Source organism: Stomoxys calcitrans, chromosome 4 (assembly GCF_963082655.1).
Source record: "Stomoxys calcitrans chromosome 4, idStoCalc2.1, whole genome shotgun sequence".
Lineage (NCBI taxonomy): Eukaryota > Metazoa > Arthropoda > Insecta > Diptera > Muscidae > Stomoxys > Stomoxys calcitrans.
Window position 1 is genome coordinate 107280451 of NC_081555.1, and position 25145 is coordinate 107305595.

Genomic DNA, 25145 nt, shown 5'->3' on the forward strand with positions numbered 1-25145 from the left:
ATGACCGCTGCCCCGCCCATGATATTAAAATCGTTCTGGAAGATTTTAATGCGAAAATAGGGAATGAAGACATTTTTGGTCCAACAGTCGGAAAGTTTAGCCTCCACGAGATAACGTCCAGTAATGGGTTGAACCTGATAGATTTCGTCGCGGCAAAAAACATGGTAGTTACTAGCACCAGATTTCAACATAAAAATATTCACAAAGCCACGTGGCTGTCACCCGATCAAAACACGAGAAACCAAATTGATCACGTTGTGATAGATGGAAGACATTCATCCAGCGTGTTAGATGTACGATCGATCCGTGGAGCGAATATAGATTCGGATCATTACCTTGTTGCAGCAAAGGTTCGCACCCGTTTGAACATGGTGAGGAAAGTACGATCTGACACTGCACGGAAGCTGGACATTGAAAAGCTGCAAACACAACAAATGCCAGCGGCATACTCCACTCGACTGACCCAACTGCTTCATGAAAGCACTCCTTGTTCCGATGATATAATGGCGCAGTGGCAAAATATTGCCCACTCCATGGAAAATGCGGCGAAATCCGTACTTGGGTACCGGGAGCCTCCTCCAAAAAACCCATGGTACGACCAAGAGTGTCGAGATACTACTGAATCCAAAAATGCGGCATATGGAGCAACCCTGCAATCAGTAGCAACGCGCCAAATGAAGGAGAGGTATCGGGAGAGGAGAATCGTCTATTCCGCAGAAAGAAAAAGGAAATGGAAAGACGTGAGTGCGAGCGAATTGAGATGTACAGGAGTCAGAATGAGGTCCGGAAATTCTACCGAAGAATTAAACATCAAACCGATGGCTTTGGTGCAGGCACATCCTCCTGCAGAGGCTAAGAAGGAAATCTGGTAAATAAAGCACATAGCATGCTGAGAATATGAAAAGAACATTTTACCCAACTGCTAGTGTCCGACGTTGGTGGCGAAGAGGATACCGCAGAACCAATCCCTGATGATGGTATTGAATGTTTACCTCCTAGTCAGAATGAGGTCCAAGTAGCAGTAACCCGACTAAAGAACAACAAGGCAGCAGGAGCCGACGGGTTTCCCGCTGAATTATTTAGGACCGGAGGCGACACGCTGATAAGGCGTATGCATCAGCTTATCTGCGCAATCTGGCTAGAAGAACGCATGCCCGATGATTGGAAACTCAGCATACTATGTCCCGTACACAAGAAAGGAGACAAGACGGAATGAACAGAGGAATAAGTCTCCTCCCCATCGCATACAAGATACTCTCGCGCGTACTGTGTGAAAGATTAAAACCTAAAGTCAATAAGATAATTGGGCCCTATCAATGCTGCTTTAAACCTGGTAAATCCATCCTGGGCCAGATATTCACACTGCGCCAAATCCTGGAAAACACACCAAGAAGGACAAATCAACATCTACCATCTCTTTGTTGATTAAAAAGCCGCCTTCGATATCCCTTTACATTCAAAGGTATTTCAAGGCATGTTTGAGTTTGGTATCCCTGCAATATAAATAAGACTCTGCAGGATGACACTTGCTGATACGCGTTCCTCAGTAAGATTAGAAAAGAATTTCTCCGAACCATTCAATACCAAACGAGGTTTCACACAAGGAGACAGACAGTCTATCGCGTGATCTCTTTAATAACCTGCTGGAGAAGATTATACGAGATGCAGAATAGATATGGTACACTCATTACACGAGAACACATGCTACTCGCCTATGCTGACGACATCGACATCATAGGTCGGTTACCGGAATTAGTAACTGCAGCCTTTGAAAGAATCGAAAGAGAGTCAGTGAAAATGGGAAAATGGCAGTAAATGGAGATAAGACGAAATGGATGGTTTCAACTCCCAAAACGCCTTGTACAATCGAGCAGATAAAGAAAATGGAGAAAGTTGGGAACCACAACTTTGAGATAGTCAGTAACTTTATCTACCTCGGCACCGCCGTAACCGAAATGTATGACACCAGTTTTGAGATTAAGCGAAGAATAATACTGGCAAACAGATGTTACTTTGGACTAAGTAAGCTGTTTAGAAACAAGGCCACCTCTAGACAGACGAAGATTACATTATACAATACACTGACACTATCCGTGTTGTTATACGGTTCTGAGGCATGGGTACTTGTGAAAGCAGATGAGGCAGTGCTTGGAGTATTTCAGAGAAAGATTCTTCGTAAAATATATGGAGCAGTTTGCGTTAATGGAGAATGTAGGCGACGTATGAACCACGAGCTGTATGACGACGATAGCAAAGTTACACGTCTCAAAATACAAAGGCTGCATTGGCTAGGTCATGTTGTCAGAATGGATGAAGAAGCTACAGCGAAGAGGAACCGGGAAGACTAAAAGCCCGATGGAAAGATCAATTGGTGGGAGACGCCTCGAAACTTGGTGTCAGAGATTTTAGAATGAGCCCAGAATATGGAGGCGCTTGGAACGATGTTCTACGTTCGGCTAGTGGATCAAATGTTTTGTCACAGCCAATTAAAGCAAGTAAGTAAGTGAATCCTTTCTAATACATCGGCATTATATTTATTTAATATGGTTATCTTGAAATGTTTGATTTTTGGTCGGCTGCGCTCGTCTTTAGCTATTTGTTTACAAGTTCATTTCCAGGATAGTATCTTATTTGTTCAATACCAATGAACTCCAATTTCGTTAATTTCGGCAATTGCAGCAAACTTAGTGCACACTATTATCCACAAATGGCTATTTGTCAAAGAAATGCCCATAAATTGAGCATAATTGAGTCATATACCATAGAGAAAACTAGAGTTCTTGGAAATTATCCATACAAAGTTATTAACAACAAAACAAACTTTTGCTTCAATTCAAGGACATGATATCGATACTTATAAAAATTATATGGTCAATGGGACCTCAAGTCGCATATAAAAGACATATTCATTCGAAAAGTCTTGCATTAGTCACACATTAACCAATGGCAACTGATTATAATTTGAGGAATATTCAGTTTTTTAAATCTGATCGAAATGTGAAAAAGATAAATTGTTTAAAATCCGTAAAGAATGGCGTCAAGCAACATGTGAGAGAATTTTGCAAAAACTCCACTTTACATGGCCTTAATTATTTGGTCAAAAGGGATTTGTATCCTATGGAAAGGTAATCCAAAGTGATACACATAAGCGAGATATTGTTGTTCAAGTGTTTATCATTCACAACTGTGATTTTTAAAATTTTAATAAAAATAAAAATTTTACGAAGTTTCACGAAGGAGTAAATGAAAAAAAATATTCTTCGAATATAAAAAAAAACTGAATATTTAAAAGTGCTTTAAATTGGCTCGGTTCGTACTTTATATATCCTAGATCCGCTGCAATGTGGCGCAGTATCGTTTTTCATTGATCAAGAAGCTACAATTTTGAACAGAAAGAGATTTTTGGATCGTTTTAGACCCAGCCCATAGGATAGAGGAGAGATTTATTAATTAAACGATTCAGTTCGCAACAAATCCGAATCTTTTTCCGACGCTACAAAGTATATATACGTACATATATAACAAATATTTACTTGGGGAACAATAATTGAGGTCATCCAGTTAAACCTCCACCGGAGCGAGACTGCTTTATACGCTAAGATGGAGAAATCAGCAAGTGAAAGATTTAATTCAGGAGCCAGAAACAAGATTCTGATCCGAGGACCTGCGTTATTTGTCATACAAATTTAAATTATATATTTTCCCCAGAGTTGTCAACGCCGGAAGCAACAGTGATGAGACAGGGGGACGGTAGAGCATATCTGGCATCACTTTATCTGCCTTTCGTTTCTCCGACACTGCCGCCCACGTCGGAGCTGCAACGGCTGGTGAGGAAGGCAAAACCGACAGGAAATGGGGTACTAATAGAGTATGATGCGAACTCTCACCACATTTCGTGCGGTAGTACCAACATTAATAAGAGGGGCCAAGCCCTTGCAGAATTCTTGAATACTAACGATATAGGTTAGGTGAGGCTTAAGTGGCAGTCTGCCATTAGACTCACTAAGACGTTTCCATCCATTGATTTTTAAAAACAGGAACAGAATAAGGAAGATGCCCTCTAGTTCTTACCATTGAACCATCCAGATCTCTTTGAAATACTCAACAACTTGCGAATGCTCACGTCTGCAAAATCAGTCAGGTTCTCAAAGAAATGAGAACCTAAGGTGGAGCTCCTTCTGACTGCCAGTGCCAGTCTTCTTTCTCGACAACCTTCAGTCTGTCAGCATGTTTTCCGTTCAGACAGTCACCTGTCATGACGGGCACAATGACTGAGTCGTATGTTCTAGCTAGAGACAGCAAAGCGATAGACCTCTTCAAGTCTAGATTAGGGCACATAATTTTGGAATACTCACAGCCCCCTCTTTGTGACCATCTATTATTTGCACTTCAGACTTGATCCTGAAAACTTAGTTTACATTCGCTAGAGGCATAGATTTCAGTTCACTTGGAACGTAAGGTAGTTGCTAGTCTAGCAAGCACACCCGCTTTACAATTGTCTGGTATGGTTAGGTTAGGTTAGGTTCAACCATCCAGATCGCTTTAAAAAGCCCAATAACTTGTGAATGTTCACATCCGCTAAATCAGACAGGTTCTCAAAGAAATGAGAACCTAAAGTGGAACACATTCTGACTGCTAGTGCTGGACACACACAGAAGGTGTTCTATAGTCTCTTCTTCTTTGATGTCCTCATAGCTTCTGCAAAAGTCGTTGCTGGCAACCTTCAGTCTGTCAGCATGTTTTCCGATTAGACAGTGGCCTGTCATGACGGACACAATGAATGTTCTAGCCACAGACAGCAAAGCAGTAGATCTCTTCAAGGTTAGATTAGGCCACATAGTTTTGGAATGCCCACACCCCCCTCTTTGTGACCATCTATCATTCGTTGTCCTTTGGGCCTAATCCTGAAAACTTAGCTTACATGTCGCTAGAGGCATATCCACAGATTCTAGTATCCCTAGAATGTATAAGGTAGTTCCTAGCCTTGCTAGCTAATCTGCTTTACAATTCCCTGTGATATCTCTGGGTCGGTACCCAGAACAGGTGAATTTTGAACTGTTCAGCCATCTCGTTGAAAGATATGCGACAGTCGAGAGCGGTTTTTGTGCTCAGAAATACGTTCTCCAGGGATTTAATGGCTGCCTAGCTGTCTGAGAAGATATTTATGCCAATCGTCGTAATGGCATTATACCTAACCCATTGCACTACTTCCTTAATTGCAAGGATCTTCGCTTAATACACACTGCAGTGATCGGGTAACCTTTTCGATATGACCAGTTCTAGATATTTAGAATACACCCCAAAGCCCAACTGGTAGTCTAGTTTGCGCATAGATGTCTATTTAACTTCTACTACCAGGGATATCGTAGTTCCAATCAGTTCTATCAGGAATAGTAGTGCAATACTTTCTATCAAAAAGCGGCTCAGGTAGGGTGTAATCCACACTGCCTGGAACATCGGATACTGCGTCAAGAATAACACAGTGTCCGCAGCTACCACATGACAAAAGAGAAAGAAAACCTCACGGCAGTGTTGGCTGTAATTTGCCTAGCCACAATGTCCAGAAGCATAACATGTAGCATTAAATTCGGTCCATCAGATGGGGTCGTCTTCAGCGTGGCTGTGATGCACAAACCAGCCATCCTTTGGATCAGGTTGAGTATTAAACAGTAGGTGGACTTTTTAAGCGCCGTCCACCAGACCACAACACCATATTGCATTATAGGTCTGACAACTGCATTATATACCCAATGCATGAAGCGCCGTCTAAATCCCCAACTTTTGCCAATGGCTCTCTTGCAGGTGCATAGGGCAAGTGTGGCCTTTCTTGCCCTGTCCAAAATGTTGGATTTGAAGTTCAATTTCCTGTCCAGCAAAACACCCAGGTATTTTGGGCTTTTGTAAATGGAACATTGTCTCCTCCCAAGGAGATAGGTGGTGCCACTGTAGGCAAAGCACTGCTGAAAAGAACTATTCCTGTCTTGGGCGGATTAACTCCTAGACCACTTTCGGTAGCCCACTTCGCTTTTGCACGTACAGCTTTCTGAAATATATCTCTAAGAGTGCTGGGAAACGTTTCCCTAACCGCATTAGCCATGTCATCGGCAGACGCGACCACTTTTATGCTTTTTTCTTCCAGAAACAATGATATATTGAAATGGCTATTTTCCAAAGAAGAGAAGTACTGTCTCCTTTAGGGGTTCCTCTGCCGAGCCATCTTTTTAGATGGCCTGCCGTAATGCATCTTTTAGTAAGTAAGTTATTAATAAATTTTCCTACGGTAGATTAGATGCCTACAAACTCCAGCTCCTTCATGATGGACGTCGGTTTTACATTATTGTACGCACCTTTAATGTCAAGTAATGCAACCATTGCATATTCCTTGACAACGAGAGAACCCTCTATGTAGCCGACTAGGTTGTAAGGACAGTTTAAGTTGACTTGCCTCTACTATAGGTATGTTGCTGTCGCGACGGCGATCTCCAGGGATCTTTGCCCTAAAACAATGTTTCTAACAACCTCTCAAGAGGTTTCCAGCTTTCTCAGAGATCGCACTATTCGAGTCGTTATGGATGGGTTCTCATCCAATGAGCACAAATTGACCGCAGGTGTACCCCAGGGCCTTGTTCTTTCTCCTACTCTTTTTCTTATTTTCATCAACCATCTATTGGGTCAGACATCGAATCCGATCTACTAATTTGCTGGTGACAGTAATCACTGTCATTCGTACTCATAGGCCGAGTCTTCGAGAGATTGAGGACAAGAAGTGGGTTATGGATGATATATTCTGCCAGGATTTGCTGTCCATTTCTGAGTGGGGTCGAATGAATCGAGTAGATTTTAATACACTGAAGACTCAGTGCTGCTTGTTGTCACACAAACGATTCGCTGACCCATTACGATCATCTTTGTCCATCAACGGTGGAGATGTTGAGCAGTCAGAAGCTCTTGATGTTCTGGGCATGAAAATACAAAGTGATGTCCGTTAGGCTAAAAATGTATTTGAAGTGTCAAAAGAAGCATTCAAGTGTTTAGGTTAGCTAAAACGGTGTAAGAATTACTGCACTCCGTCTGATCTTCTTAACATCTACACCTCTTTCATAAGGCCGAAAATGGAGTACAACTCACATGTAAGGGCTGGAGCTTCAAAATCATCTCTGGAGCTACTGGACCGTGTACAGAGAAGAGCGATGGCGTTGATTGGGGACATCCAACTCTATTACCTCCCTTCACCATCGTCACAATGTGGGTTGTTTGGCGCTGTTCTATCGGTACTTTCATGGTGTGTGTTCGTCTGATATTCGTCTTCTTATTCCTGATGTATGTCAGGGATACTAGATATTCCAGGAACTCATATCCGTTTTCAATTGATTAGCCAGCGGACCGCACGATGCATTATAGAGGGAATTCTTATTTCGCTCGAACCGTTCGTAAGTGGAATCGACTTCCGGCTAATGTTTTTCCCACCCACTTTGAAATCGAAAGATTTAAGACAAATGTCAATAAGCACTGAATCCCATGAGCTTCAGTAATAAGTTGAAAACCAACTGGGTAAAAACGGAAGACTACTTGGAAGAAGGCTTGAGCAAGATAATTAAGATTGTCCAACCGTAGAAGACATTGATGACAATCTCAACGGGATTACGCTGCACTAGTGGGGTCTTTCGAAAATAGTTGTCCTCTTCGAGAAAGGAAATCAGCATAAAGAAAAATCATGGATGATGGGGGAGATTCGCACTAGTGGGAAAGAGCTCCGCAGACTTTATAACAGATCACGTCGTAAAAAAGCGGAAGCTTATTGGTATGTGTATTACACACGGCTCAAGGACTAAAATAAGATTATTAAAGCGGCGAAACGTGCCTCCTGGAAGCTTTTCTGCGAGCAGGTCGATAGCGTTAATGACGCGGCAAGATGAAAAAGTTTCTCTGAAAAATCAATGTCCAAACTGGAACGTTAGAAGGCTACACACAGTGGGAGAAAATCGAAAAAAAAACTTTTAAAAAATATGTCGTGCAAGAACGCGTAAAGATATCTCTTTGAAATTTGGAATGTATAGGGCTGCGGTGATAGCGAGATCATGTGCAAAATTGCAAGGCCCTTGGTGTTCTAGGCGCTTCTTGGCAGGGATCTAAAGTTGGTCTCCTCGGCACTTCGAAAATTTGTTCAGGCTGCCAAATCTTCATTTGTTGTCTGATTTTCCAAATTCTTTCTTTGCTGGATAGTGCTCAAAATCCCTACAAAGAAGTCCCTAACAATTTGTAACCTATATCTCCGTCCTAACCAACTCAAATTTCAAAGAGTTATCTCTACTTGTTCCCACACGGCATATTTTTTTCTAGTTTTTCTCGATTTTCTGCCACTGTGCGACAAGGGAATGAGAGCAAAGACATCGGAGGACATCTTGAGGCTTTTGATGAAAACGCATTTTCCTCAGGATACGACGGGACTCATGGAGACACCGGAATCGAGGAATAATAAGGTTGATCGAAGGCTTATCATAACGGGATTTATGGTAAAGGAAGCCTCGGGGAGCTTCGCACCATTTAAGTCACCCAGACCTAATGTAATATTTCCGGCGTTACTTCAACAGGAGGCCGTCTATTTGGCGCCCCTTCTGGTCACCATTATCACAGCGTGCTTAGAAATATCAAATACTCTGAAAGCATGGCAGGAGGCAAGGGTCGTATTTATATCCAAATCCGGCAGTCCTGCAGACCTATAGGCCTTACATCTTTTCTACTCAAAACCATGGATCATATTGTGGATACCATGATAAGGAGTACGACGTCCAGCGAATTGCTCAACTACAAACAGCATGCCTATGTCAAGGGAAGGTTGGTGGAGACTGCCCTGCACGAGGTTGTGCATAAAATAGAAGAATCCTTCGATGTCATAACGTACACACTGGCGGTATGAGTTGATATGGAGGGGGCTTTTAACAATGTGTGGACCCACAGCCTGATCCAATCCTTACACCAGTACCAAGTGGACCTGGTCCTTAGAGACTGAATAAACCATATGTTAAGGTGGATAAATTATGGGTCTGGGTAAATTAGAAAAAATAAGGGAGAAAGTGGCACAAGGCACGCCACAGAGGGGCATTGTATCGCCACTCCTATGGGTGATTATCATAAATAACATATTGATGCTGACTGAGTAGGGATTTGAACCCGTCAGCTTCGCAGACGATGTTATAATACTTCTAAAAGCTAAGGATCCGAATCTGCTATGCAGAAGAACCGAAAGGATCTTGCAGATGGCATTCGAGTGGGCTAGACCGAGGGTCTTATGTTAACCCAGAAAAGACTGAAATCTGCCTGTTCACAAGGAAGACGAAGGTGAGGCAATTTGACACACCACGTTTCCGCAATAGAACGATTTCGATATCTGACAAGGTCAAATACTTAGGAGTTAGCTTGGACAGGAAACTGAATTGGAGGTGTCACAATTAATTGGAGCGTACTGAGAAGGCTCACTGTTTTTGGGCATTATGTAGACGAGCCGTAGGCTTGAAATGGGGCTTGAATCCAAGGATAGTTCACTCACTAAGAAGTTTGGTGGACTACGACGGCGAAAAAGTGCAATGTTAGGATAATACAATAGGTTCATAGAACATGTTGTCTTGGCATAAGTGGAGCGATGAGGACCACGCCTACTAGGGCACTGACGACTGTTCTAGATATCCGACCCATAGACATACGGATTAAGGGTGAGGCAGCCATTTCGGCTATGGGATTTAAGGCGATGGGAGAATGGTTGGAGGATAGGAGCTGGTTATACTATCTTGGTATAATCGAGAAAACGTTAGGAAACCCGGATGGATTAAATAAGTTTTCCGATCGGATACCTGAGATGAGACTTGAGCACAAGTGCGAGTGCAAGACACTGATGCCAGAAGCAAAGTCTTGGATTGACTCTGGTATTGCCATCTGGTAGATTATGTTATACAGACCGATAGAGGTGGGCCTGGGGGTCTGCCTTAAGAAACCAAGGACTGAGATGAGTTTTCAACTGCCTGGCCATAATACGATCCTGCAGGCAGAGATCTGGGCGATCACGGAATGCTTGAGGTGGTGTGGTGTTCTCGCTGTTGTTGTTATTGTAGCCACATGTATATATGTGGAGGTGGCAATCCTCGTCTAGCTCCCAGAGTTGAGTAAGCTCGTTCCGATACAAAAGACCGATCGCCGCTTGACTGGCTTGATGGCCATTGGTTATTTAAAAACGCCAATAACTCGGCTTGTCATATCGAGCATCTTAGCCACTCGGTTTTTATGCATGAGCCGCCCGGCCTCTCACTGAGACTCTCCGTCCGATAACGTTGATTGTCCTTGGCTGCCGTTCCACCTACTCCGTATGGAGCATTCCACTATCCACAACACCACACAAATCAGAGCTCAAAATTCTAGCCTGTGTGGTGCTCATAGTTATCACGTACCGTATCACATCTTTACAGACAGTAAACTTTCCATCAGCGAAATAACAACCAGGACGATAGGGTCAGCAACAGTCTTGGAGTGTAAGAAGGAGATAAACGCCTTTTATAAGGATGGCATAAGCCAAATCGTTTCGGTGCCAGGTCATAGCGGAGTAAGAGAGAATGAAAGAGCAGACGATTTGACAGTGAAGGCCAGAGGACTGCCGTCAATACACTTGGTTAACCCGAAGCCTTTTTGGTCAACGCATTCCGAGTTAACGCTCGGTTGGACGGCGAAAATTCTAGGGGAAATTCTAGGGTGTTCTCTCGAGGACGTTGAGTGTGAAAATTATGTTGTTGTTGTTGTAGCCACATGTCTACATGTGGAGGTGGCTATCCTCTTCTAGCTCCTAGAGTTGAGCAAGCTCGTTCCGGTACAAAGGACCGATCGCCGCTTGACTGGCTTGATGGCCATTGGTTATTTAAAAACGCCAATAACTCGGCTTGTCATATCGAGCATCATAGCCACTCGGTTTTTATGCATGAGCCGGTGCCGCCCGGCCTCTCACTGAGATTCTCCGCCCGATAACGCTGATTGTCCTCGGCTGCCGTTCCACCTACTCCGTATGGAGCATTCCACTATCCGCAACACCACACATATCGGAGCTCCACATCTTTACAGACTGTAAACTTTCCATCAGCGAAATAACAACCAGGACGATAAGGTCAGCAACAGTCTTAGAGTGTAAGAAGGAGATAAACGCCTTCTCTGAGGATGGCATAAGCCGCATCGTTTCGGTGCCGGGTCATAGCGGAGTAAGAGAGAATGAAAGAGCAGACGATTTGACAGTGAAGGCCAGAGGACTGCCGTCAATACACTTGGTTAACCCGAAGTCTTTTGGATCAACGCAGTCCGAATTAACGCTCAGTTGGACGGCGAAAGTTCTAGGGGAAATCCGGACCGTGTGAAAATGAGGCTATTGCTGAAAGGAAGCAAGCAGGAGGTCAGAAAAACTTTCGGTATCATAACAGGACACATTCCTATGTGTCCTGATAGCATCTAGGGAAGATAATGAGACGTTGAAGCACTTCCTATGTCATTGCGTGGCTTTTGCGGCTAACAGACACCGGCACTTAGGTGGGGACACAATACCAGACATAAATCAACCAAGGGGTGTGGTATGGAAAACCATTAGGAATTTGGTAAGCGTCTGACTTCAATTTGCATTTTCGAGACCGCATTTACAGCTACTCCGTATAAAAACGGAGTTTTCCACCATCCGAAACCTGTGGACCCTTTCAGCTAACGATGGACACCACACAAGTCGGAGCTCAAAGTTCTAGCCTGTGTGGGGCTCATAGTTATCCCGTGTCGGCCGGGGTCATATTGAGACATACATGTAAAATTGAAAGCAGTGCTACAACTGGGCAATAATGAGTCAATAAATGATTGCTAATCAACATGAGTTATGCCATTGTCAGTAAAAGGGAGATTTAACTCATCTGGATCAACATCGCAATGGGCGGTATCTTTCGAGCTTCCAATGCCAATATTCCTTCCCTCCTGCCATTTAGGTCGATTACAAAGCGCCATATTGAACTTCTCAGAAAAATAGTGAGTTTTTGCTTCTCTAAGCATCCTCACAACTTCTTCTTCTTCTTCTTTAACATTTCAATTCGTCCCGTAGCCTCGGGTTTTTAAAGCATTTCCACCGCCTGTATGCCTCATCCAAATTCCTTATAGCATTATTGAACCATGGTTGTCCACTTGATCTTACGACCGTAGTTTTTAAGGGTACATGTCTCTCGTATAGAAACCCTAGATTGTATTCAAAAAGTCTAATCTTATCATCAATGTCGTTTAAGGAATAAGTATCACTCGATGATAAATCATTTAAATAAGCTATGAGCTCATCCTGAAATCTCTTAATGTGAATGTTTCTCAAGATTGTTGCACTGAGAAATCGTAGGACAGAAAAATAATATCATGCCTTTTTTTGCAGGGCATTTTTTGCTTTGTCCTTCATAACTGTTGTCATCGTGGCTGGCATTTTCATTGGTAATGTCTACAACAAATGGAACACCACACCGGTTATATTTAGCATTAATCCAAAGCCGACCTTCATTACTAATGAACCATTTCCGGCATTGACCATATGCAACATGAATCGGGCCTATAAATCTAAGGCTGAGCAATATGAAAAGTGAGTAACGAAAAAACTTTTTTCAAAAATATTTACCTACTACAATAGTTATAAGCGTATTTTTTTCCTAGAAATTCTGTGGAACATGCCGTGATACAAATGCTATGCAAGCGGGATGTTAATCTCACAGTCACGGACACTGTAAAAAACTGGAATGCCTTAAACCAATTCATATCGGATGTATGGAGGATATTTGCCACGTCTGAATTTATTATTGATGATCTTCTTTCGATTTGCAGATCTCTCAACCCTGTGAAAATATGTTGATAGCTTGTCGTTTTGGTGGCGTTGATTACAACTGTAAGCGTATATTCCATGCCATTGTTACCGATGAGGGTCTATGTTGCGCCTTTAATATGGTACATCCAAAATTTCTATATACCAAGGGGTGGGTACGGAGTAGGCAGCGGAATTATATGCATAAAATGGATTTAAAAGACTTTTGAAAAAAGTACAACTTTAAATATTTGTGTATATAGATATGAGAATTTTTATAGTGCGTAAATATTGCAAATACAAATTTTAGAATCAAATCCAAAAATTGACACAGCTATTATTAAAGCTATATAATTCCGCTGTCTACTAATAACCTATTATATACTCTTCAACTAACTTTTGCTTTAGTACAACCTCTTTGATTCAAGAAAAGTACACCAGTGATAGTGACATGGATGAGGCGGTGCCCTGGAATGCTGAGACTGGTTATCCCAAAAAGTTACCCAAACATTTTTATCCACGCACTGCCCAAGGTACCGGAGAATCCCTTGGCTTGACAATTATACTTAATGTGGAGGCAGATCAATATTATTGCTCTTCTACCAATAGTATGGGCTTCAAAATGTCCATGCACATGCCCAATGAAAGACCCAATGTTCGCGAGGTTGGCCTCTTGGTCGCAGCAGGTTATGAGACAAAGGCTCGAATGCGTTTTGAAAAATTGGAAGCAGATCCCGGCCTACAAGATGTAGATCTCAAGTATCGCCAATGTGAGTTTCAAGATGAACATGAGCTCATCTATTTCGCCTCTTACACTCAGTCGAATTGTGAGGCTGAATGTCAGGCCGAGTCGTTGATGCGTCATTGTGGTTGCTTTGCGAATTACATGGCTAAACGATTTGAAAATGCCACAGTCTGCGGTGTTTATCATAGTCAATGTGTGGAACGCATACGGCTACATTCCATGCTCAACGATGACGATGATGATGAAAGGGAATGTGATGAGGTGTGTCTGCCCAGTTGCTATGCTTTGAGATTTTATGCGGAATTTTTTTCAGCTCCCTTGGAGCATGATAACTTTGTGAATATTAATCCGAAAATAAGAAATTTAAGTGAGGAATATGTGGAAAATAATATTGCCATATTGACCATGTACTACAAGGATAATTCATTTTATAGCAACAAGCAGACGGAATTCATAGGCATGACAGATGTTTTGTGTAAGTAGATTTTTTTTAAATTTAATAAAAATAGAGATAATTATTTTTAATTTTCTCCATATCCAGCCAGTGTTGGTGGCTTGATTGGACTCTTCTTTGGTTTCAGCTTTATTTCCCTGGCTGAAATTATTTTCTATGCCTTAATACGCCCTTGGCGCAAAGTTCGCAGATATTCCCCCACGGCAAAGACAACCCGAAAACGCAAAACTCCACGCTATTTATCAATTCCCAATTTAAGATATTCTTTGCATAAACTAAGATTTCGTGGAAAATGCACTCCATTGTTTTCTGTACCACCGAAAAATGCCTGTGCGGCTTCAAGTTATTGCACGGGAAAAATTTCTTTAGAAATTCAGCATTTGGAAACTGAATAAGGTTTAAGTTTGCCTAAAGATTGCTGTACTAATTACATGGCTTAAATACTTGCATCGGTGGATCCATAGATAATGGCAATGAAATAATCACTTGTGATGATAATCTATTTAAATTAAAATGTTTATGAATGTCTTGTATTACAGTATTGTTACGAAAACTATATACCCGGATTGAATCACACACCATTAATGTTTTCGCCACTACATGTATCTCAGGGCTCATTGAACTGTAATTGCCTAGAGCCACACTTTTGAATTACTGTTGCTCTCCCACGTAATTAGATCGTAAATCCAATTTATCCGCTCGTTAAACAAACAACTTTTGTGGAACATATGGAAATAGAAGTCTGGAGAGAATCTGTTCTTCTTTTTTTTCTTTTCCCCAAAACCAAAAAAAAAACAACACCTTTCGGAAAGCACGATCAGCAGTAGCAGCACAATTTAATATCTGTAATTTATTGTCTACTTTCCTATTTTGTTTAATAAAGAGAAAATAAAGAAATTGCTTAGATTCACTTCTTTCCTGTTCTTCTTATTGTGCGTTACATTTTATCCTTTTGGCTTTCATAATGTCCGCACTAGAATTGAAAATCATTTTCATAAGTACGAAAGTGTCTTCAAACTCAATCCCCATCCATTCCAATGGAATCGCATGTCAAATGTCATTTGTCCACTAGCACTCATCACCAGCGAGCATAGAGTACCTTATTGATACAGCTTTAAGTCAACATGATAACATCGATGTGGTAAATATTTTTCTATTTGTTGCGAAACCATTTCAAATTTTATCAACGATGGTAAATCTGCGAAAATAAAAGTTGGTATATAACAGCGAGTTCTTGGCACAGCTCTACCATAAAAGAAATTAGCAGACAAGTTATTGGTTGTTGAGTGAAAAGTGAAAACTGGTGTTAAAGAAAGAAAAACTCAAATTGAAATTAAAATGGAGTGGTCTTCGAAAGGGAATAATTTTATCTACAGGCATAATGCCAAACTTAATCAAAGTAATGCTTATAACCCGAATCTTCTTTACTTTTGTATATGCAATGGTGATTGTGATTGTTGGTGATTTTCAGCTTCTGAGGAGCCCCCAAGTTACTCAAGTGACGAGGATAAAGTATGCACCAAAAATGCCATAAAAAAGAATCTCAAATATTATTTGGAAAATACCACCCTACATGGATTAAAGTATTTGGCTGAAAATAAGATTACAATTCCTGAAAGGTACAAACATTCAAAATATGAATTATATTAAAAAAAGTTAGGGGTCAATTATGGAAGGCAATTCAACTATAGTTGCGTTGCCAGGAAATAATTAAATGAATTAAAAATTAGTATAAAGTTGAAAATGTTCGTCAGTTGCATTCGATATTAATGCTTTGAACGTTCAACTACTAAATAAATTGTAAAATAGTATGCACTTCGATTCAGAAATGGTTATTACTATAACAAATTTGAGCGTTGGGAACTTAACTGAAGTTGGATTGCGAGCAGGGCTGCGGAGACGAGCAATTTTTACTTGACTCCGACTACGGGAAGATTACGAACACTAGATTCTTTTTAACAAAATATAACATAAAACATAATTATTAAAAAATATTAAAAAAAAAAACCTTTTTATTCCCTAAGCCAATATGCTTTTATAAGAAAAAAAAAACATTTTCGTTATATTTTATGACCATTTGGCGAATAAAAGTGGATTTTAATGACTTTGACATAAAATCACATCTTCTTTTAAAAAGTATAGGTTTATCGCCATTAATTTATTTTTCTAACAAAGAAACCATCAAATGCAACAAGACTCTAAGATGGTTTCCAGAAATTTCACTCCCAAGGACTTAAGAAAATATTTTATTTGATCTTTTGAGCGATTAAAAATTGCCGCCATCCGACAAGCCAATTGTACCGCCCCCCCCCCCCCCCCCCCCCAAAACATGGCCATATATGACGGGAATTTATTTTTAAAACTAGTTGTTGTGAAAAAGGCAGCAGGAGCCGACGGGTTATCCGCTGAACTATTTAAGACCCGAAGCGACACGCTGATAAGGCGTATGCATCAGCATGTCTGCGCAATCTAGCTAGAAGAACGCATACCAAGAGATGGGTTTTACCGGGTAAATACCCAATGCGTGGGTATTTTTTAGGTTAATACCCAATAAATACCTTTTTGAATTTATATATAGCCGGTAAATAGAACGATATCCAGATTTTAAGTCTTGAGGCAATGAATTGCTAATTTTCAATTCGATTTCGATGAAAATTGGCACAGAAAGTTCTGGTAGACCCCTACCCAAATGTGGTCTAGATCAGACCATATTTTAATATAGCTGCCATATACAATAGAACGATCTTCCGACATAGAGTATTGAACTCATAAGAGGAGCATTTTTCATCCGATTTCAACGAAATTTGGTACAGTGAGTTCTAGTATACCCTTACACCAATTTGTTGAATATGGTCCAGATAGGACCACATTTGGATGTAGCTGCCATATAGACTGATCTTTCGATATAAAGTAGCGAACTCATAAGAGGAGCATTTTTCATCCGATTTCGATGAAATTTGGTAGATCCCTATATATTTGGATATAGCTGCCATATAGGCCGATCAGCCGATATATGGTATTGACCCTATTAAAGGAGCATTTTTCAACCATTTTCGTTGAAATTTGAAACAGTAAGCTTTGGTACCCTTTTACACCTTTCAGCTGAATATCGTCCAAATCAGACCATATTTGGATATAGCTGCCATATAGACCGATTTTCCGATATAAAGTACTGAGTTTGTAAAAGTAGAATTTTTCATCCGACTTTGATGAAATTTTAAACCACCTCTACACCTTTTTGTTGAATATCGTCCAGATCGGACCATATCTGGATAAAGGCGATATTAAAAAAAGTGTTGAGGTCTACCAAAAAACTGTTTCAAATTTCATCAAAAGCGAATGAAAAATGCTTCTTTTATGGGGCCAATATTCCATATCGGGAGATCGGTGTGTATGGCAGCTATATCCATATATGGTCCAATCTGAACGATATTAACAGAAAGGGGCAGAGCTCTATCAAAACTCAGTGTTTTATCAACATCAAACAATGTAAAAGATTGAAACCTAAAGTCGTTGAGATAATTGGGCCCTATCAATGCGGCTTTAGACCTGGTAAATCCACCCTAGACTAGATATTCACACTGAGCCAAATCCTGGAAAAGACCAGAGAAAGACGAATCAAAACCAATCATCTCTTTGTTGGCTACGAAACCGCTTTCGATGGCCCTATACATTCAAAGGCATTACATAAATATTTCATGTATATGTTTGGTATCCCTGCAAAATTAATAAATTAATAAGACTCTGCCATATGACACTTGCCGATATACTTTCCTCAGTATGAATGGGAAAGAATCTATCCGAACCATTTAATACCAAACGAGGTTTCATACTAGGAGACAGCCTATCGTGTAAACCCCTTAATATCCTGCTGGAGAAGATTATACAAGATGCAGATGTAAATAGATATGGCACACTCATCACAAGAGAAAATATGCTACTCGGCTATGCCGACGACATCGACATCATAGGTCAGTCACCGGAAGCAGTAGCTGCAGCCTTTGAAATAATCGAAAGAGAGTCAGTGAAAATGGGTCTGGAAGTAAATGGAGATAAGACTAAATGGATGGTTCAACTCCCAAAACGCCTTGTACAACAGAGCAGATAAAGATAATGGAAAAAGTTGGAAACCACAACTTTGAGATGGGCAGCAACTTTATCTGCCTCGGCACCGCCGTAACAGAAACGATTGACACCAGTTTTGAGATGAAGCGAGATCATCCATGTAATAAATCCCCAAGCGGTGATTGACCCACTATTTTTCAGTCCGCCACAGTGGGCTCATCTTTATCTAGAATAGCACTCGTGAGAAAAGTTGTTTTATATATGTCATAATGGTAAATATTAATATGACTAGTTGTTAAAGCAAATGAAGAGTATTTGAGAGAAAGATTATTTGTAATATATAGGAACCAGTTTGCGTTAATGGAGAATATAATCGCCGTATGAACAACGAGCCACGGAGGCCAGCGTAGCGCAGAGGTTAGCATGTCCGCCTATGACGCTGAACGCCTGGGTTCGAATCCTGGCGAGACCATCAGAAAAAAATTTTCAGCGGTGGTTTTCCCCTCCTAATGCTGGCAACATTTGTGAGGTACTACGCCATGTAAAACTTCTCTCCAAAGAGGTGTCGCACTACGCCACGCCGTTCGGACTCGGCTATAAAAAGGAGGCCCCTTATCATTGAGTTTAAACTTGAATCGGACAGCACTCATTGATATGTGAGAAGTTTGCCCCTGTTCCTTAGTGGAATTTTCATGGGCAAAATCGCAATTGCATGAACCACGAGCTGTATAAGCTGTATGACGACGATAGCATTGTTATACGTAGCAAAATACAACGGCAGCGTTGGGAAACACGGTGGTACGCGCAAGCAGTTATGACCAAAAGCCGGATGGAAAGATCAAGTCATGGTAAACACTTCGAAACTTCGGCTAGTGGAACAAATGTTCTGTCATAGCCAATTAAATTAAGTTTCGTTCGTCCACTTTACGACAAATTAAGTTTTATTGGATTACCTCTTTCCATACTCGAGTTAGAATTTTTCTTCTTTTCTTGGGGATTTTTCTACGGATTCGTCGTTAGCAGGTTAAGTCTTTCCTTTCAATAGATAGCCGAAAAGCGTTCGAACAAATGAAGCTATCTGCATGAAATTGTTCATAGATAATTCTTATTGATGTAGGTCGTTACCCGTTGCAAATGGGTCATTTAATCCAGATTGGTTTTAGTTTATAATACTACTCTACTTAAAAACACTTCAAAATTGTTTCATACTCCACTTCTGAGTACGGACTTTCAAACTGTTCGCAAACTTAGCTTATGCAAAACAAGTAAAAGCGTGCTAAGTTCGGCCGGACCGAATGTTGGGAACTCACTGCCATGGATTCTGCAAAAAATCCATAGCCTCAAGAATTCAATGTTAAAGGTTTCGAATTGATGCTGAGCTGTTGGCGTGCACCTTATCTTTTTCATGGTCCCAAAGGAAAAAGTCGCAAGGTGTTAAATCACAAGATATCCGTGGCTAATGGTGATCACCTCCACTGGAGAAAACAAGTCACGGAAACTTTTGCCGCAAAAGAGCTCCAGTTCGTTGCTTGTGTGGCTCGTAGCGCCGTCCTGTTGAAAGTAAATACCATCCAATACCATCCAACTACCACCATAAACAATCATTAAGTAAAAACGATTTCACTATTTTTGTAGTGAGTTTTAGTAATTTCAGTGCCTTGTTGAAACGTGTATCGTTTCATTTTTCATAATACAAATACAAATACAATACAAACCATCAACAACGACAACTACCGAAATACCGGGTGATTCAAAATAGCGTTTTTTTTGTTGGAAAACCCTATATATACATACCATAGCAATACAAGATATTCATCTTCAGAGGAAAGTATCTGGGTCCAAAGTCTACGCCGAAAAGTTAAAGATTTAGGAATGTAGTTATATGACATCCAAATTTATACACCGAAACACATATAGCACCCTCGGGGTGCTAAATGAGACCCTCATGGACCTTATGGAATTTAAAGTAAATAATAAAAAACCTTTATGTATTACGTTTCAATATAAGCTCATAAAAATTAGGAATTTTGTTCTTTATATTGCATAAAAGTGCTCGCACATTACGTTTATCTTATTATCTATTCCAGAGTTTTCTTTGGTCTATCTTTCGTTTTTGTTGTAATTGTGTCGGGATTTTTCATTTCCAATGTCTACACTAAATGGTCGGCTACGCCAATAATTATTTCAACCAGCTCCAAACAGACCTTTAGCACGGAATTTCCTTTTCCCGCCATCACCATTTGTAATATGAATCAAGCTCAAAGAAGTAAAGCAGTGAATATACAAAGGCAAGTATCATACCCGTTTAAGCGAAAAAATACTTCAAAATTTGCATGCGTTTCATTTACAGACAAAGTTCGAATTATTCCTTGCTAATGAGTTTGTGTGATCAGGAGTCGGATGATTTGGATGAGACCTATTTGGGACTGTGGAAATATTTTAAAGCCATTTTAATGGAGGTACAAGAGTTCAGCAAACTTGAAGTAAATCCAAATTTAACTCAATTATTGGTTATTTGTTTGATTTTGTTCAAATAGGTTGCCCAACCCTGTGACCAAATGTTGTTGTATTGCAGTTATGGCTCAAAAGTCGAAACTTGTTCAAGTATATTTAACACCATGTTAACGGATGATGGTATGTGTTGCACTTTTAATGCACTGGACACAAAATTTCTGTTACTAAATTATAGGTAAGTTCGATTAATGGGTAGCCGCTATAGAAAGAATTTTCTGATACTTTTTTCATTTATAGTGAAGAAAATACTTTAATGCCGATTTCTGAAAGTCTTAATGTGCCTATTGATTGGTCACCGGAGAAAGGATATCCCTCAAGATTACCCCCACATTTTTATCCTCGTATATCGGGTGGTGCAGGAAGCCGAATGGGATTGACGGTTATACTAAATGTCTCATCTGCTGAGTATTTTTGCAGCAAAACTAAATGTTTGGGTTTTAAGGTAGAGATTTAAATAAAAGTCTTTGAAATATTGTAAGAAAATCTTAAAATTTTGTTTTAGGTGCTGGTGCATAATCCTGCCGACTTACCCAAAATCACCAATTATGGATTCTTTATGCCAGCAGGTCGTGAGGCACGCGTGCCCATTGAACCCATATACCAAAATGCCTTGCCCAGCATTAGAAATATTAAGAGATCTGTTCGCCGTTGTCTATTCTCGGATGAGGGTGATTTGATTTATTATCGCACATATTCTCGCAAAAATTGTGAATTGGAATGTGAGGCTATGATTTTGATGAAAAAATGTTCTTGCATTTTATACTATTTGCCACGCATTGATCCAAATGTACCAATATGTGGACTAAAGGATAACAATTGTACCACCCAGGTACAATCGGAAATTGAATCGTCCAATACAAGTGCCTCCTGTGATGCTTGTCTACCCGGTTGCTTTGAGTTGAACTATCAAACCACATTCACTGCTTCACAAATGGTAATGGGAGATTTTCGAAGTTCTGATGAATTTCCAAAGGAAATTTTCGAAAAAGCTAGAAACATTAGCGATTTGTCGATAGTGCATTTCTACTTCGTGTCGAATACATTTCGAGGTACAACGAAATCGGAAATGTTTGGTTTTACTGAGTTTTTGTGTGAGTGTGAATAATTAAAAAACTTTTTTAATAGTGAAAAAATTCTTCTTAACCTCTTTTTCCCATCTCCCATTTTCAGCTAACACCGGCGGTCTTTTGGGTCTATTCATGGGATTCAGCATTTTTTCTCTAATCGAAATTATTTATTATGTAACGGTGCGACCATATTGTGCTGCTAGGACCATTGAATTGGAAAAGAAACGAAAATATGGTGATACTGAGGTAGTTGTGTTTCTTTTTAGAGAATGCTGCCAGATTTTATTACTTCCATACATTTTCAGTGGTTTAAAAAATGTGGTTCATCAGAGTACTTATCACCTTCTGGCATAAATAAAAAGTCATGGCTAAAGTGTGCCAGAAAAACCCACCGAAAGTATAAACGCAATTTGAAGGGCATGCTTATGAAGTCTCAATGTTTTCGGAAGAATGATGTTCCACCATTTCCCTATGTTGAGTAGGGTATATTACAAAAAAGTTGTGGAAGCAAGCAGCAAAATATAAAAATTAATGTTGTTGATTTAGTAAATAAACATTTAAATTTGAGTTGCTATAAAATTTTTCGTAAAATAAGCTAAAAAAGAAAAAGCTTCATAAGTTCAGCGATGCCAAAATTTGGATACCAACCATTATGGTTTATTATTTTTCTCTACCATATCCATAGTTTTATCCAAATATGGGCTGATCTGGATCAGTTTTTTCAAGAGCCGAGAACTCTTATACAAGTCACTGTTTCAGCGAAATCGGCCAATAAATCCGATTTTTATAGGGTTAAGACGCTAAATAGGAAAATCGACCTATATGGCAGCTATATCTAAATATGCCCCAATATGGATTATATAAAAGAGCATTAGTAACAATTAAAGGATAATATGGTGATTCTAATACATAAAATTCTTATACATAAAAAATTCTTATACATAAAAAAATTTTCCCCAAAGAGGTGTCGCACTGCAGGACGGCGTTCGGACTCGGCTATAAAAAAAAAATCCCTTATCATTGAGTTTAAACTTGAATCATAGATGTGTGAGAATTTGCCCCTTCTCGGTTCCTGGTGGTAATGTTCTTCCTAGGGTACTGTTCCCATTGGAGGAGGGATAGCATCTCAGATATTTCGACTCAAATATGGATATCAAATTCGTGCTGCACTTCCCAATCCCTTTAATTTGAGCCCCATATTGCCATGTCCGGTAAATATGAACCGTTTGGAGGGTGTTTTGGGGTTGGGGCGGCCCGATGGGTATTAAGACACACATTTTAATACCATATTCGCATTTTACTCTCCAATACCTTTCATTTGATACCTATATTGTTCCGATCGGTCCTCTTTTGATTTTGGGTTGTGTTTTCGGCATAAGGAGGGGGGTCCTTCCCCCCTTTCATACCGAAAAATTATATAGCCTATGTTTACTTCCAGATCAACTTATACAATATGGGAAAATTTCGAGAAAATCGGCTCTGCCGTTTTTAAGTCTATACGGAATAAACAGAGTCCCATATTTTGTGATTGGCTAATGTGTCCATTTTGGCCGTTTTTGTGGGGGTGGGGTGACCCCCTATAGTTCGACATGAATTTGTATGCCAGATTCGTTATCTACTCCCGTTATCTAAATACTTTTCATTTGATACCCATATTGTCCTTATTGATCTACCCTTGATTTTGGGTGGTGTTTTTGGGGTAACGGTGGAGGGTCTGGCCCTTCCGATATCAATAAATTATAAAGCCTATTCCTACTTCCTGACCATATTCCTAATCTACTCCTGAATATCTTTCATTTAAGTCACATATTGTCATGATCGTCAAATAAACCTATTTTAAGGGGTTTTGGACTCAAATAAAAGGTATTCAGGAGTAGAGCACGAATTTCATATTAAAAATTGGGTCCAAGTAACTGGGGAGCCACACCAACCCCCCAACCCCCCCCCCCCCACCTAAAATTGGTTTTTTGAACTGAAAGGTATTGGAAAATAGAATACGTATATGGTACTAAAATTTGGGTCTAAGTGCCCATCGGGTCGCTCCAACCCTAAAATTCCCCCAAAACAGACATATTGAATGTATGTGGATCAAATGAAAGGTATTCGGGAGTAGTTTACGAATCTGGCATACAAAGTATAGAGGGTCACCCTATCCTCCAAAACGCCTTAAATGGGCATATGACCCATCATGACTATTGTATATGGGACTTGGTTTTTTGTTTGTTCCGTAGAATCAAAATAGCTGAACCGATTTTCTTAAAATTTTCACAGATTGTGTAAGTTTGTCTGGAAGGAAACATAGGCTGTATAATTTTTAAATATCGGATGGGGGCGGTCCCTCCCCCTTACCCCAACAACGCCGTCCAAAACCAAAAGTGGACCGATAGGTACAATATGGGTTTCAAATGAAAGCTATTGAAGACGAGAATTAAAATTTGGGTCCAAGTATCCAGCGGGCATCTCCAACCCAAAAACTCCCCTAAACAGATATATTCGACGTTCATTTCAATATGGGCCTCAAGTGAAAAGTATTCGACAGTAGATTATAAATATGGCATAATAAATTAGGTCCAAGTCCAATGTCCAAAGGGTCCAATGGGAGGTAGCCCCACCCCAAGTACGCCCAAATGTGCATATTAGCCGACTATGTGTATATTGGACTCAAATAAAAGGTATTTGGGAGTAGATTACGAATATGACATTAAAATTTGTGTTCAAGTCTAAGAGGCGCTTTTGCTTCCAAAAATAAGTCTAATAGGTTGATTGACCCATTATGACAATATGGGACTCAGATGAAACGTATTTGAGAGTAGAAAACGAATTTTATATCCATATTTGAGTCGAAATGTCTGAGTGTCATCCCTCCCCTAAAAAGCACTTCTCATTATCATACTTTTCAAAACCACCAGATCTCGGAGATTGGTAATGCGATTCGTTCGAATTTTTTTTTTTTGCACTCTCACAAAACATGGTTTCTATTGTTTGGGTTGGGTGCCCGGGGCGTCCAAAACCCGCCAAATGGGTATATAGACCAATCACGACAATATAGAGCTCAAACGGAAGGTGCTTGGGAGAAAAAAGCGAATTTGATATCCAATTGAAAAGCCATGTGTTTGGGGAACTGCCCCACCCGAAAACACTTGCCTATTATATAAAAGCTATTTGATGTTTAAATTGATTGATTTTCGCGAAATTGATACCCACTTTTCGGGACAAAGTCCCTGGGGTTCACCCCACCCTCAAACAGAATTTATTTACAGATCATGCCATTATGGGGCTCATATAAAATGTGTTTGAAAATAGAGTACGAAGCGTATATTTACATGAAGGGCCAAGTCCGACATTATCGCCCAGATTAGAGCGCAAGCATTTAGTGTTATAGACGGACATAGGCTATAGTGGCACGAATTTGTTATACACATTCAGGGCGAAGTATTCCAACCCTAACAAGATATTAGAGAG

At 40.2% G+C, this 25145-nt stretch overlaps 2 protein-coding genes across 2 annotated transcripts; both read left to right on the top strand.

Annotated features, from left to right (window-relative positions):
• The first annotated feature begins 2943 nt into the window (after positions 1–2943).
• On the top strand, positions 2944–14432 carry LOC106086064 (pickpocket protein 28-like). The gene is made up of 6 exons (XM_059367234.1): positions 2944–3125; positions 12422–12622; positions 12694–12802; positions 12862–13010; positions 13247–14062; positions 14129–14432. The coding sequence occupies exons 1-6, from the start codon at positions 2944–2946 to the stop codon at positions 14430–14432; spliced, it is 1761 nt and encodes a 586-aa protein (XP_059223217.1).
• A 943-nt stretch (positions 14433–15375) lies between these two features.
• LOC106086065 (pickpocket protein 28) lies at positions 15376–22165 on the top strand. The gene is made up of 9 exons (XM_013250588.2): positions 15376–15436; positions 15509–15656; positions 20190–20390; positions 20453–20561; positions 20640–20791; positions 20854–21058; positions 21119–21707; positions 21787–21929; positions 21989–22165. The coding sequence occupies exons 1-9, from the start codon at positions 15376–15378 to the stop codon at positions 22163–22165; spliced, it is 1785 nt and encodes a 594-aa protein (XP_013106042.1).
• The last annotated feature ends 2980 nt before the right edge of the window (positions 22166–25145 follow it).

Bases quoted from the DNA above. Each gene is read 5' to 3' on its own strand.
- LOC106086065 (XM_013250588.2), top strand. From the start codon at position 15,376: ATGGAGTGGTCTTCGAAAGGGAATAATTTTATCTACAGGCATAATGCC. The intron at 20,562-20,639 runs GTACAAGAGTTC...TTGTTCAAATAG, and splicing joins TTAAAGCCATTTTAATGGAG to GTTGCCCAACCCTGTGACCA. The intron at 21,930-21,988 runs GTAGTTGTGTTT...ATACATTTTCAG, and splicing joins GAAAATATGGTGATACTGAG to TGGTTTAAAAAATGTGGTTC.
- LOC106086064 (XM_059367234.1), top strand. From the start codon at position 2,944: ATGGCAACTGATTATAATTTGAGGAATATTCAGTTTTTTAAATCTGAT. The intron at 12,803-12,861 runs GTATGGAGGATA...TTCGATTTGCAG, and splicing joins TAAACCAATTCATATCGGAT to ATCTCTCAACCCTGTGAAAA. The intron at 13,011-13,246 runs GTGGGTACGGAG...CTTTTGCTTTAG, and splicing joins AAATTTCTATATACCAAGGG to TACAACCTCTTTGATTCAAG.